This window comes from Papio anubis, chromosome 18, assembly GCF_008728515.1.
Source record: "Papio anubis isolate 15944 chromosome 18, Panubis1.0, whole genome shotgun sequence".
Classification (NCBI taxonomy): domain Eukaryota; kingdom Metazoa; phylum Chordata; class Mammalia; order Primates; family Cercopithecidae; genus Papio; species Papio anubis.
Genome location: NC_044993.1, coordinates 71,270,465 through 71,282,390, shown reverse-complemented (window position 1 = coordinate 71,282,390; position 11,926 = coordinate 71,270,465). Strand labels below are relative to the sequence as shown.

The following is an 11,926-nucleotide window of genomic DNA, read 5'->3' as shown; positions in this document are numbered from 1 at the left end:
TTCCTGCCGGGGTGACAGAGAGAGACCCTGTCTCTTTTTTTTTTTTTTTTTTTTTTTTTTTGAAACGGAGTCTCGCTCTCTCTCCCGAGCTGGAGTGCAGTGGCCAGATCTCAGCTCACTGCAAGCTCTGCCTCCCGGGTTCACGCCATTCTCCTGCCTCAGCCTCCCGAGTAGCTGGGACTACAGGCACCCGCCACCTTGCCCGGCTAGTTTTTTGTTTTTTTTTGTTTTTTTTTTTTTTTTTAGTAGAGACGGGGTTTCACCATATTCGCCAGGATGGTCTCGATCTCCTGACCTCGTGATCCGCCCGTCTCGGCCTCCCAAAGTGCTGGGATTATAGGCTTGAGCCACCGCGCCCGGCCGACCCTGTCTCTTAAAAAAAAAAAAAGTTAAAATATTGATGCAAAAATCCTCAACAAAATACTAGCAAACCAAATTCAATGGCACATTAAAAATATTTTATACCATATCCAAGTGGGATTTATCCTTAGGATATAAGAATGAGTGAACATATGAAAATCAAGAAATGTTAATGAAATATTCCATTATTAACAGAACAAAGGACAAAAATCACATGATCATCTCAACTGATGCAGAAAAAGCATCTGACAAGATTCAACACCCTTTCATGATAAACAAACTAGGAATAGAAAGAAACTATAGGTGGTTCACACCTATAATCCCAGCACTTTGAGAGGTGCAGGCAGGCCAATCACTTGAGCCCAATAGTTCCAAACCAGCCTGGGGAACATGGCAAAACCCTGTCTCTACAAAAAATACAAAAATTAGCTGGCCATGGTGGCACATGCCTGTAGTCCTAGCTACTTGAGAGGCTGAGGCAGGAGACTCACTGGAGCCTGGGAGACAGAGGCTGCAGTGAGCTGTGATAATGCCATTGCACTCTAGGCTGGGCAACAAATCAAGACCTCGTCAAAAAAAGAAAGGAAGGAAGGAAGGACCTTAATACAGTAAAGCCCACAGCTAAAATCATACTCAATGATGAAAAGCTGAAAGCTTTTCTTCTAAGATCAGGAACAAGGCAAGGATGCGCAGTTTTACCACTGCCATGCAACACTGTACTGAAACTTCTAGCCAGAATAATTAAAAAAAAAAAAAAAAAAAAAAAAAAGACGTGCAAATCAGAAAGGAAAAAGTAAAATATTTCCATTTGCAGATGACATCTTGTTTGTAGCAGTCTCTAAAGATTTCACACAAAAAAACTATTAGAACTAATAAATTCAGCAGTTGCAGGATACAAAATTAACACTCAGAAATCAGCTGTGTTTCTATATGCCAACAATGAACAATCCAAAAATGAAATTAAGAAAACAGTCCCAGCCGGGCACAGTGGCTTATGACTGTAATCATAAGTTTATGATTCAAGCAGAGAATTGCTTGAACCCGGGAGGCGGAGGCTGCAGTGAGTTGAGATCGTACCACTGCACTCCAGCCTGGTGACAGAGTGAAAGCCTCTCTCTCCCTCTTTTTTTTTGAGACAGAGTCTCACTGTGTCGCCTGGAGTGCAGTGGCATGATCTCGGCTCACTGCAACTTCCACCTTCTGGGTTCAAGCAATTCTTGTGCCTCAGCCTTCCGAGTAGCTGAGATTACAGGCACCTGCCATCACGCCCAGCTAATTTTTGTATTTTTAGTAGAGACGGGGTTTCACCATGTTGCCAGGCTGGTCTCAAACTCCTGACCTCAAATGATTCACCCATCTCAGCCTCCGAAAATGCGGGGATTACAGGCGTGAGCCACCATGCTTCGCCAAGACCCTGTCTCTTTAAAAAAAAAAAGAAAGAAAAATAAAAAAGTACAACTATGGCAGGGCTGCAAAGGAGGCAGGAGGAGGTGGCAGAGCAGAAGGCTGAGGGACAAGAGGAGTTGACTATGCAGAGAGGGATCTGAGAGACTTCCGGGCAGCGAGCACTGTGTGTGAGCCCAAGAGAGAACTACAGGGCCCTGGACCATCCGGGCCCTGGACCATCCAGGCCCTGGTCCTCCACGGGACTTGAGAGAAGGCGAGTCCCTGTCTCTTGACCCTCCCATCTTTTTTTTTTTTTTTTTTGAGACGGAGTCTCGCTCTGTCGCCCAGGCTGGAGTGCAGTGGCCGAATCTCAGCTCACTGCAAGCTCCGCCTCCCAGGTTTACATCATTCTCCTGCCTCAGCCCCCCAAGTAGCTGGGACTACAGGCGCTGCCACCTCGCCCGGCTAGTTTTTTGTATTTTTTTTAGTAGAGACGGGGTTTCACCGTGTTAGCCAGGATGCTCTCGATCTCCTGACCTTGTGATCCGCCCGTCTGGGCCTCCCAAAGTGCTGGGATTATATGCTTGAGCCACCGCGCCCGGCCAGACCCTCGCATCTTGCTCTGTCCTGGCCACCCCAGACCAGAGTGCACCGGTCCCCAAGGTCAAGTCTCCCCCTGCCTCTGGTCAAATAAGGAGTGCCACCAGCTTTGAATCAGTCCCTTTCCACCTCCAGCCACTCCAGACCCCAGATCTGGAAGGGGGCTGGCCATGCTGGGGTCTCTGGGTGGAGCTGTCTGGCTAGGCCTGGGGTCTGAGATGGGATTTCTGGACAGAACAATGGAGCTCAGAAGCTCCAGCAAGGTGTGCTCTGCAGGGAGCCCAGGTCAGGTTTGGAGAGAAGCTGCCTGGAATCCTGCAGAGCTTCCCCACCTGACCGCAGCCCCTCCCAGCACCCACCCGCGCCACTGCTCTCCTCCAGCCCCCAGTTCTAGCACCTTGGCCCAAGGCAGGCTTCCTTTCAGAAACCCAGCGGCCCTTTCCTGCCACCTCCAAAGCTCTGCTCAAAGCATCTTTGTTTGAGGCTAGTCCGGTAAAGCCACAGCCCCGCCTTGGCCCTGTTAATTACTCCTTGGCTGAGCCTGGCTCTCTCCTGGCCCTTTAAGCCCCGAGGCCCTCCCCCAACTCGTCAGGAGAGGGCACCAGGCTGTGAGGGTGACAGCAAGCCAGGGTCTACGGGGGCAGGCAGGTGCAGCCAGCAGGTGAGGATGAGGGAGGAGGTGAGGACGAGTGGGGGTGAGGATGGGGGAGGAGGTGAAGATGAGGGAGGGGTGAGGACGAGTAGGGGTGAGGATGGGCGAGGAGGTGAGGATGAGGGAGGGGTGAAGATGAAGGAGGGGAGTGAGGAGTGGGTGACGATGGAGGAGGGGTGGGGATGGGGGTGAGGATGGGGGAGGGGAGTGAGGAGGAGGGGGTGAGGATGAGGAAGTGGGTGAGGATGAGGGAGGGGATGAGGATGGAGGAGGGGGTGAGGATGGGGGATGAGGATGAGGGAGGGGGTGAGGATGGGGGTAAGGATGAGGATAAGGGAGGAGGGTGAGGATGAGGGAGGGGGATGAGGATGAGGGAGGGGGGTGAGAGAGGGAGTGAGGATGACTGAGGGGGGTTAGGCTCCAGGGCTTCTGTTGAGGCTAAGGATGCCCAAATATCTAGGTGGTGGTGGTTGCATACCTGAGGCCTGGACAGAAGGAAGAGTATACAGCCTGGGCCACCAGGATAAGTCCAGGACCCAGCAGGAGCTGAGGACAGACAGAAGGACCACAGAGGGTGTAAGGGGCTGGGGTGAGGATTGGTGCCCCTGGGCCAGGACACTCCTGTCTTCTCCCTGCTGGCTCCAGACCAGGGTCCAAGCCCTGGGCAGTGCCACCCTTACTCAGCCCAGCCCTGAAGACAGAATGAGAGGGGCTTCCTATCTCCAGATCCTGCTTCTGGTGCTGGGTGAGTGGGGACACGGACTGGGGGATAACGGCTGCAGACACCTTGGCTCCCAGTTCTCCCATCTCACTGCTCCCTGGGCCGGGCTCCCTGGAGCACTCTTGGGCTTTCTAATCTTGATTCCAAGGGCTCAATCCTCTCTGCCACTGACCTTGTGACATCATGACCTCACCACACCACGATGTGCTTGTCGGTGTCATGCTCATACTCCCTTCCCCCCTGCACCTTCACAGTGCTCTGGGAAGGGTTAAATAAGATAATAGACGGCATGAAAGCCTGGCACAAGGTCAGGGCAACATTATGTTTCACCCTCCTTCCTCATCTCTGGCCTCCCCTCCAACCCCGTTATTTGACACCAAATCTATAATCTGGTCCCTTCCCTGCTTCCTCCTCCAGGAGCTGCTGGGACTCAGGGAAGGAAGTCTGCAAGTGAGAAAGCCTCGAAGTCCACCCGAGTCAGCCCCATCCTGGACCTCGGCCCCGTGTCTCCCCTCACACACCAGCCTCCCAGGCCCCAGGTCCTCAGCCAACCCTCACCGCCCCTGCTCCTTTTGTAGCCTGCGGGCAGCCCCGCGTGTCCAGTCGGATCGTAGGGGGCCGGGATGCACGGGACGGAGAGTGGCCATGGCAGGCGAGCATCCAGCATCGTGGGGCACACGTGTGCGGGAGGTCCCTCATCGCCCTCCAGTGGGTGCTGACAGCAGCGCACTGCTTCCCCAGGTCTGCGCTCACCGAGGGCCCAGGCGGGGTGTGCAAGGCAGGCAAGGCCCGCGGAGGACCGGACGTGGCCTGGCAGAGGCGTTGGGATCCAGGTGGGCTGGAGGGGGTCGAGGACCAGGTGCTGGAAGTAGCCTCCCGCTCACTGCCAGTTGAGTACCGCGTGCGCCTGGGGGCGCTGCACCTGGGCCCCACCTCGCCCTGCACGCTCTCGGTGCCCTTGCGACGGGTGCTGCTGCTCCCGGACTACTCCGAGGACGGGGCCCGCGGTGACCTGGCACTGCTGCAGCTGCGTCGCCCGGTGCCCCTGAGCGCTCGCGTCCAGCCCGTCTGCCTGCCCGTGCCCGGCGACCGCCCGCCGCCCGGCACACCATGCTATGTCACTGGCTGGGGCAGCCTCCGCCCAGGAGGTAAGGCAGGAGGGCGGGGTTCCGAGGCATCGGGGAGCCCCTATCTCCTTCTCCAACTGACCGGAAATCCCAGTCCCTCACTGCCCCAATCCAGGACCCAGCGCGGCTTCTCGGGAACCAAATCTCCTCTCTCTCAGAACTCAGCTTCTCCCACTGACCCCGGCTCCCCGCCTTCCTTTCAGAGGTTCCTCCTCTTCCCCCAGTGCCCCTCCCAGAGTGGCCGCCGCTACAGGGAGTAAGGGTACCGCTGCTGGACTCGCCCACCTGCGACCGCCTCTACCACGTGGGCGCGGAGGTGCCCCTGGCAAAGCCCATTGTGCTGCCTGGGAGCCTGTGTGCCGGCTACCCCCGGGCCACAAGGACGCCTGCCAGGTGTGCACCCCACCTCCCCAGCTTCCGGAGTCCCATCCCTGTGCCTAGCACCCTGCCTCCCTAAACTCCAGGACCCAGGACATACCAACGAAGGCTCAGGGTCCTGGTCCCCAACCCAGAGGCACCACCCCAGGGGTTTGGAACCCTGAGAACTGTTCTGAGGTCCTGGGAGGGCTGAGACCTAGGCTCCTCTTTCTCCTGCAGGGTGATTCTGGGGGACCCCTGACCTGCCTACAGTCTGGGACCTGGGTCCTGGTGGGCGTGGTGAGCTGGGGCAAGGGTTGTGCCCTGCCCAACCGTCCAGGTGTCTACACCAACGTGGCCACATATAGCCCCTGGATTCAGGCTCACGTAAGCTTCTAATACTAGCCAGTGAGGCTGACCTGGAGCCAGCTGCTGGGGTCCCTCAGTCTCCTGGTTCATCCGGGGACCTGCCCATACCCCACATCTCTTCTGCCTTGAGGCCAAGATGCCTAATAAAGCTAAAGGCCACCCCCAACCCCCACTCCCCACCTCCTGCCTCCTCTCCTCTTTGGGGCTCACCAGATCTGACTCCACCAACCCTCATCCAGGGATCTGCCATGAGTCCCAGGGGGTGACACTCCCCCCTCCCTTCCTGGCTTGTATTTACTTTTCTCGGCCCTGGTCAGGGATGGGTGCAAGGCACGCAGTGCTGAGCAGACCAGCTGCTGCCCATCTGGCCTGTGTGCCCATCTTTTTCTGGAGAAAGTCAGATTCACAGCATGACAGAGATTTCACACCAGGGAGATCCTCCATAGCTGGCTTTGAGGACACGGGGACCACAGCCCATGAGCAGCCTCTAGGAGCAGAGAGCAGCCACTGCCGACAGCCAGCAGGGAATCGGAACCCTCAGATCCACAGCTGCAAGGCACTGGATTCTGCCAGCACCCTGAAGGAGCTGGGAAGTAAGTTCTTCACCAGCCTCCAGATAAGAGCCCCGCCGGCCAATCCCTTCATTTCAACCTAAAAAGACCCTAAGCAGAGAACCTAGCTGAGCCACCCGGACTCCTGACCTACAAAGCTGTGACTTAATAAATGTGTGTTTTAAGCTGCTCCATTTGTGCTGACATTTATACAGCAATAAAAACTAATAAAGATTTTGCTCCACTGTGATGGAGGTGTCCCAGTGGGAAAGGTGGGCTGGCCAGCGTGACCACCTCCCCACGTACTCCAAGAGGCTGGGCACTTGGCATCAGATGCTCAGCTGAGGAGGGGTCAGGAGCCCTGGGGCAGGCCCGGATTCTGTTCTCATTGTTTCTGGCCACCATTCACTCCCAGAGTGAGCCTGGGGCCCAGGTCACCCTACTGACACCTGCATCTGGACGCCAACAGCCTTGCCCACCCTTGGGGTCCCCTTCCAGCCTGGTACCTGGCATCCTGTCCCCTCTCTGCCATGTTCTTGTCTCCAGAGCCAGGACCACCCATTTCAATATATAGAGGTCAGTTTCCACAGCTGAAGAAGGAAAACAAACAAAACCTGGAAAGCTCAAAACCTACTCTGGAGCTGACAGCAGCTGTCGGCAGAAGAGAAGGGAAGACAAGGGAAGGTAAACGTCAAAGGCGCAGCCCCTTTAGGTCCAGGCACAGGCCTGAGCCATTGCTTCCCTCTCCTTTTCTCCTGGGGAGCTGGGGAAGTGGGCTGTACTAGATGGTCACGGGTAGGCCGGGCCAAGTGGGGCAGGAAGGGTGCTCAAGGCTGCTCTGTCCCCCAGGTGGAGAACACACCACACTGCAGTACATATTGGCCACCGTTGGTGGGGTCATCAGGGACCAGGTGCCCAGGACGTCAGGGCATGGCTGTGGCAGGCCAGCCTGCAGGCCCAGCTAAGGAGGCAGAAGGGAGTGGAGCTGGGCAGGGAAGGGAGGATCATTAATGAGAAAAAATCACGGCCCCTCGTCAAGCCCTCACCAGACATCATGCAGAGGGCGGGCTTTATTCCATCAGCTCATTGAATCCCACAGGAGGCTCTGTGAGGTGGCTTGTCCCCATTTGTCAGATGAGAAAAACAAGTCCCAAAAATCACACTGCCGGCAAGGTTGGTAGACTGGGACTGCAGCCCAGGCGGTCTGATTCTGGGAAAAGCAGAGGTCCTCCACTCTCTCCACTCCCTCCTACCCCAACAGGGCAGCCTCCCCACACCCCTCCTTCTGGCCTGCTCCTGGCACAACAGCCTGCGGTGCCAGACGGGCGGCAGCTCTTGTCAGCCCCGTGCCACTGACGCCACAGGATGGGGCCCGTGTCCCCCTCTGTAATCTGAACTGATAACACCTGCTCTCCCATGGCTGTTAGCGGTCCAGATGTCGGCCAAGGCGGTCACTGTTATGCCTGCTGAGTGTGTGCACTGTGCCAGGTATGTACATGCTCTCAGCAGACCTGAAAGCCCTCGAAGGAGACACTCATCTCACAGAAGGGAAACAGGTCCAGACAGGTTAGGTAACATGGCCACGGGCCCACAGCTGGTAAGTACTGGAGCCACATTTGAACTCAAATCCCACACTAACAGTTATGTTATATCCCTTTTGGGGACAAAAGTACCTATAAAACACTCTACAAATAAGGCACATTGCTAACTAGTGGTCATGAATAACTACTACGTATTAACACAAAAACAAGGAAAGTAGGCCAGGCACAGTGGTTCATGCTTGTAATCCCAGTGTTTTGGTAGACCAAGGCAGGATGATTGCTTGAGGTCAGAAAATCGAGACCAGCCTGGGCAATACAGTGAAACCCCCAACTCTACAAAAAATTAAATTAGCCAGGCATGGTAGCCCATGCCTGTAGTCTCAGTTACTCGGGAGGGTGAGGTGGCATCGCCTGAACCCAGGATTTCAAGGCTGCTGTAACCATCACGCCACTGCACTCCAGCCTGGGCTACAGAGCAAGATCTGTGTGTAGGGAAAATCTCTCTCAAATCATGTTTTTCCTCTATTCCTGTTGCCAGAAAAGAAGGTCCCGATCCAGACCCCAAGAGAGGGTTCCAAGAGAGGGTTCTTGGATCTCACGCGGGAAGGAATTCAAGGTGAGCCACAGAGCACAGTGAGAGAAGCAAGTAGATTAGAAAGGACTCCATCACAGAGCAGGCGTGCTCAGAGAGCAGGGGGAAGAACTCACCATCTTTGGTTAGTGTCTCTGCTTATAAGAAACTACAGGCCGGGCACGGTGGCTCACGCCTGTAATCCCAACACTTTGGGAAGCCGAGGAGGAGGGGATCACCTGAGGTCAGGAGTTCGAGACCTGACTGGCTAACATGGTAAAATCCCGTTTATACTAAAAATATAAAAATTAGCCAGGTGTGGTGGCACACACCTGTAATTCCAGCTACTCAGGAGGCTTGAGGCAGGAGAATCACTTGAACTCGGGAGGCGGAGGTTGCAGTGAGCCGAGATCACGCCATTGCACTCCAGCCTGGGCAACAGAGTGAGACTTTGTCTCAAAAAAAAAAAAAAAAAAAAAAGAGAGAAACTACAAGCAGTGGTAAATAAACCTGGAATGTGCAGATGTGCTCACTGAAGGTCAGGGCTTTTGGTGCCATCGGTGACTGTGCATCCTCTGCCTTAGCCTGCTTACTGACGCTATCTTAGCAGAGTGGGTTACCTTCTCAGGACCTGTGTACATTCTAGGGCCTTGTGGGAGACGTCCTGTACGGCCATAAACATTTCGTAATCATAATTGGTGGCCAGCTTAAGAGGTGATCATTTTAGTGATCATTTTAGGCCGGATGTGGTGGTTCCCGCCTGTAGTCCCAGCACTTTGGGAGGCTGAGGCATGAGGATTGCTTGAGCTCAGTTTGACACCAGACTGGGCAACATGGCAAAACCCCATCTCTACAAAAACTGCAAAAATTAGCCGGATGTGGTGGTGCATGCCTGTAGTCCCAGCTACTCCAGGGGCTGAGGTGTGAGGATTATTTCAGCCAGTATCAGGTTACTGCACTCCAGTCTGGGTGACAGAGGGAGACCCTGTCTCAAACACAAAAAGAATGTGGCTATTTTCAGACAGCAGGAGCCTTACAGATGCCTTGTGAGTGCTTAGCTACACATTGTAAGATGGATCACTCTAGTTGTTTTATTAAACTAGAGGCCTGGTAAGCAGAGGTCCCCAACACTCTCATACCAAAACCACAATTATCAACACAGAAGACTCCTGTGACAAACGGTTGTGGGGTTCCCCCCACACACACTAAGCACTGGACACCAGCAGGGTGTCCTCAATTCAATTCCAACACTATCTGCCCAGCGCCAGCCTCAGGTCCCACAGGTTGGGGCTCACAGGACTGCCTCCCCATTCCCCAGCTGCAAGTTTGGGCTCCGGAACTTTCGACCGACTGGCTTCAGGTTGGCGTTCCCATGACTCTCCTCTTTGGGTTCAATTAATTTGTTAGAGCAACTCAGAGAACTCAGGGAAAAACATTCACTGGTTTATCATAAAGGATGTTACAAAGCATCGAGATGAAGCAAAGTGCAGGTTGAGGTGCTGGGGAGGGGCCCGGAGCTCCCATTCATCCCTGTGGTGTCACCCTCTGGGGACCACACGAGTTGAGCTATGGAGAAACGCTCCAAACTCTGTCCTGTAGGGTTTTGTCAGCATTCCTTTCCCAGGGAATAGGGCGGGGCCCTCTCTGGGGAGAGTCTTAAGACTCCCAATCAGAAAGACCCAGGAAAGATTCGAGTCCTGCTTTGGGGCATGTGAAAGAAGAGATTGTTTCCCTGGTCTAACACACCTGAAAAACACAAGGGCCTTCCCCATCATAACACAACACCCTGTCTGCAGTGGGGAGTGAAGGAGATAGAAGGCAGACGGACGCTGGGCATGGTGGCTCACGCCTGTAATCCCAGCATTTTGGGAGGCTGAGGCAGGAGGATCACAAGCTCAGGGGTTTGAGACTAGTCAACATGGTGAAACCCCGTCACTACAAAATATACAAAAAAATTAGCCAGGCATGGTGGTGCATGCCTGTAATCCCAGCTACTCAGGATGCTGAGGCAGGAGAATCCGGGAGGCGAGGACTGCAGTGAGCCACGATCACACCATTGCACTCCAGCCTGGGCGACAGGGCAAGACTCTGTCTCAAAAAAAAACAAAAAGTAGATGGGAGGGAGCAGAAGACAGGCTGCAAGGCGGATTCTCAGAGTGAAGTCTGTGAGGCGGAGAGGTGAAGGCCAATTGAGGGAAAGGGGCCTAGGAGGACACTCCTGTGTGGAGCAGTAGGCGCAGCCAGCCAGCTCCTCTCCACCACTGGACGCTCCCATTCCTTGTAAAGGCCCTTAAGGAAGGAGAACCTGGACTCCACAAGACCACACTTCCAAAAGTGGAGACCCCAGGCTCGGCCAGTGAGTGGCTCTGCTCCCGGAAAATCCCTCCTGACCCCATTCCCACCGCAGGAGGTATCACTGCACTGAATGACACGACGGCCTGCCATCTCTTCATGTAGTTAGCAGACAGGGAGGACAGCATCGTGGGGTGTGCGGAGACCCCCTCTGGGGGCAAGGACTCATGCTGGGTCCAGGTGATCTCTGACAGCAGACAGGCACCATTCACCGCGCCAGCTGGGGAACTGTGCCACTGCTCACTGAGGATCAGCGAATGAATGCAATTGTTGTTATACTTATGACTGATGCGCGGCGAGTACAGGCACACTCCCCAACGTCCTAAGGGCTCCACACTGTGTATCCCCACTTCACGGATGGGAACAACCAGGTGGAGGCCCTGGGCTTTGCCAGTAGGAGCTGGGGTTTGAACCTAGTGTTCTGCTCTCTGGAGGACAGGCACCATCCTTAAGAGGACGGTGACTCCAAGGCACCCCTGGTTTCTGGTGGACATCCTGAGCTGGGGCATCAGCTGTGATGGCCCCCACAGGTAAGGTGTCCACCCCTGGTCTCTGCCGATGAAGCCTGGATGGAGTAGGGATCCAGCCATCTCCCTGTGGAGATGGCCCCTCCTGTACCTACACCCTTTGACTTCTGGGTGGGCTGCTGCGCTACCTGAGAACTTCCTGGCCCCCACTGTCCACACCCTTCCTTCACTCTCCCTCCACAGAGGTACAGGATTTAAAGTTGCCAGTTCTATGTACATAAAGACACTGGGATTAACTGGAGACAGCATCTCACTCTGTGGCCAGGCTGCTGTGCAGTGGCGCGATCTCAGCTCACTGCAACCTGCGCCTCCGGGTTCAAGCAACCCTCCTGCCTCAGCCTCCCGAGTAGCTGGGACCACAGGCGTGCGCCACCATACCCACCTAATTGTGTTTGTATTTTAGTGCAGACGGGGTTTCACCTTGTTGGCCAAGCTGGTCTTGAACTTCTGGGCTCAAGTGATCCACCTCCTTCAGCTTCCCAAAGTGCTGGGATTACAGGCGTGAGCCACCACGCCCAGCCAGACACTGGGACTAAGAAATACATCTTTTTTTTTTTTTTTTTTTTTTGAGACGGAGTCTCACTCCATCGCCCAGGCTGGAGTGCAGTGGTGCAATCTCAGCTCACTGCAAACTCCGCCTCTCGGGTTCACGCCATTCTCCTGCCTCAGCCTCCGGAGTAGCTGGGACTACAGGCGCCCGCCATCACGCCCGGCTAATTTTTTGTATTTTTAGTAGAGACGGGGTTTCACCGTGTTAGCCAGGATGGTCTCGATCTCCTGACCTCGTGATCCACCCGCCTCGGCCTCCCAAA

The 11,926-nt window shown here is 54.9% G+C and overlaps 1 protein-coding gene across 1 annotated transcript; it reads left to right on the top strand.

Moving 5' to 3' along the window:
- Positions 1–3,013: 3,013 nt before the first annotated feature.
- On the top strand, positions 3,014–6,313 carry PRSS33 (serine protease 33). The gene is given in 6 exon segments (XM_031657989.1): positions 3,014–3,025; positions 3,644–3,743; positions 4,298–4,867; positions 5,050–5,214; positions 5,217–5,239; positions 5,444–6,313. Coding segments are annotated over 6 exon segments (1,029 nt in total). The 3' UTR covers positions 5,603–6,313.
- Positions 6,314–11,926: the final 5,613 nt, after the last annotated feature.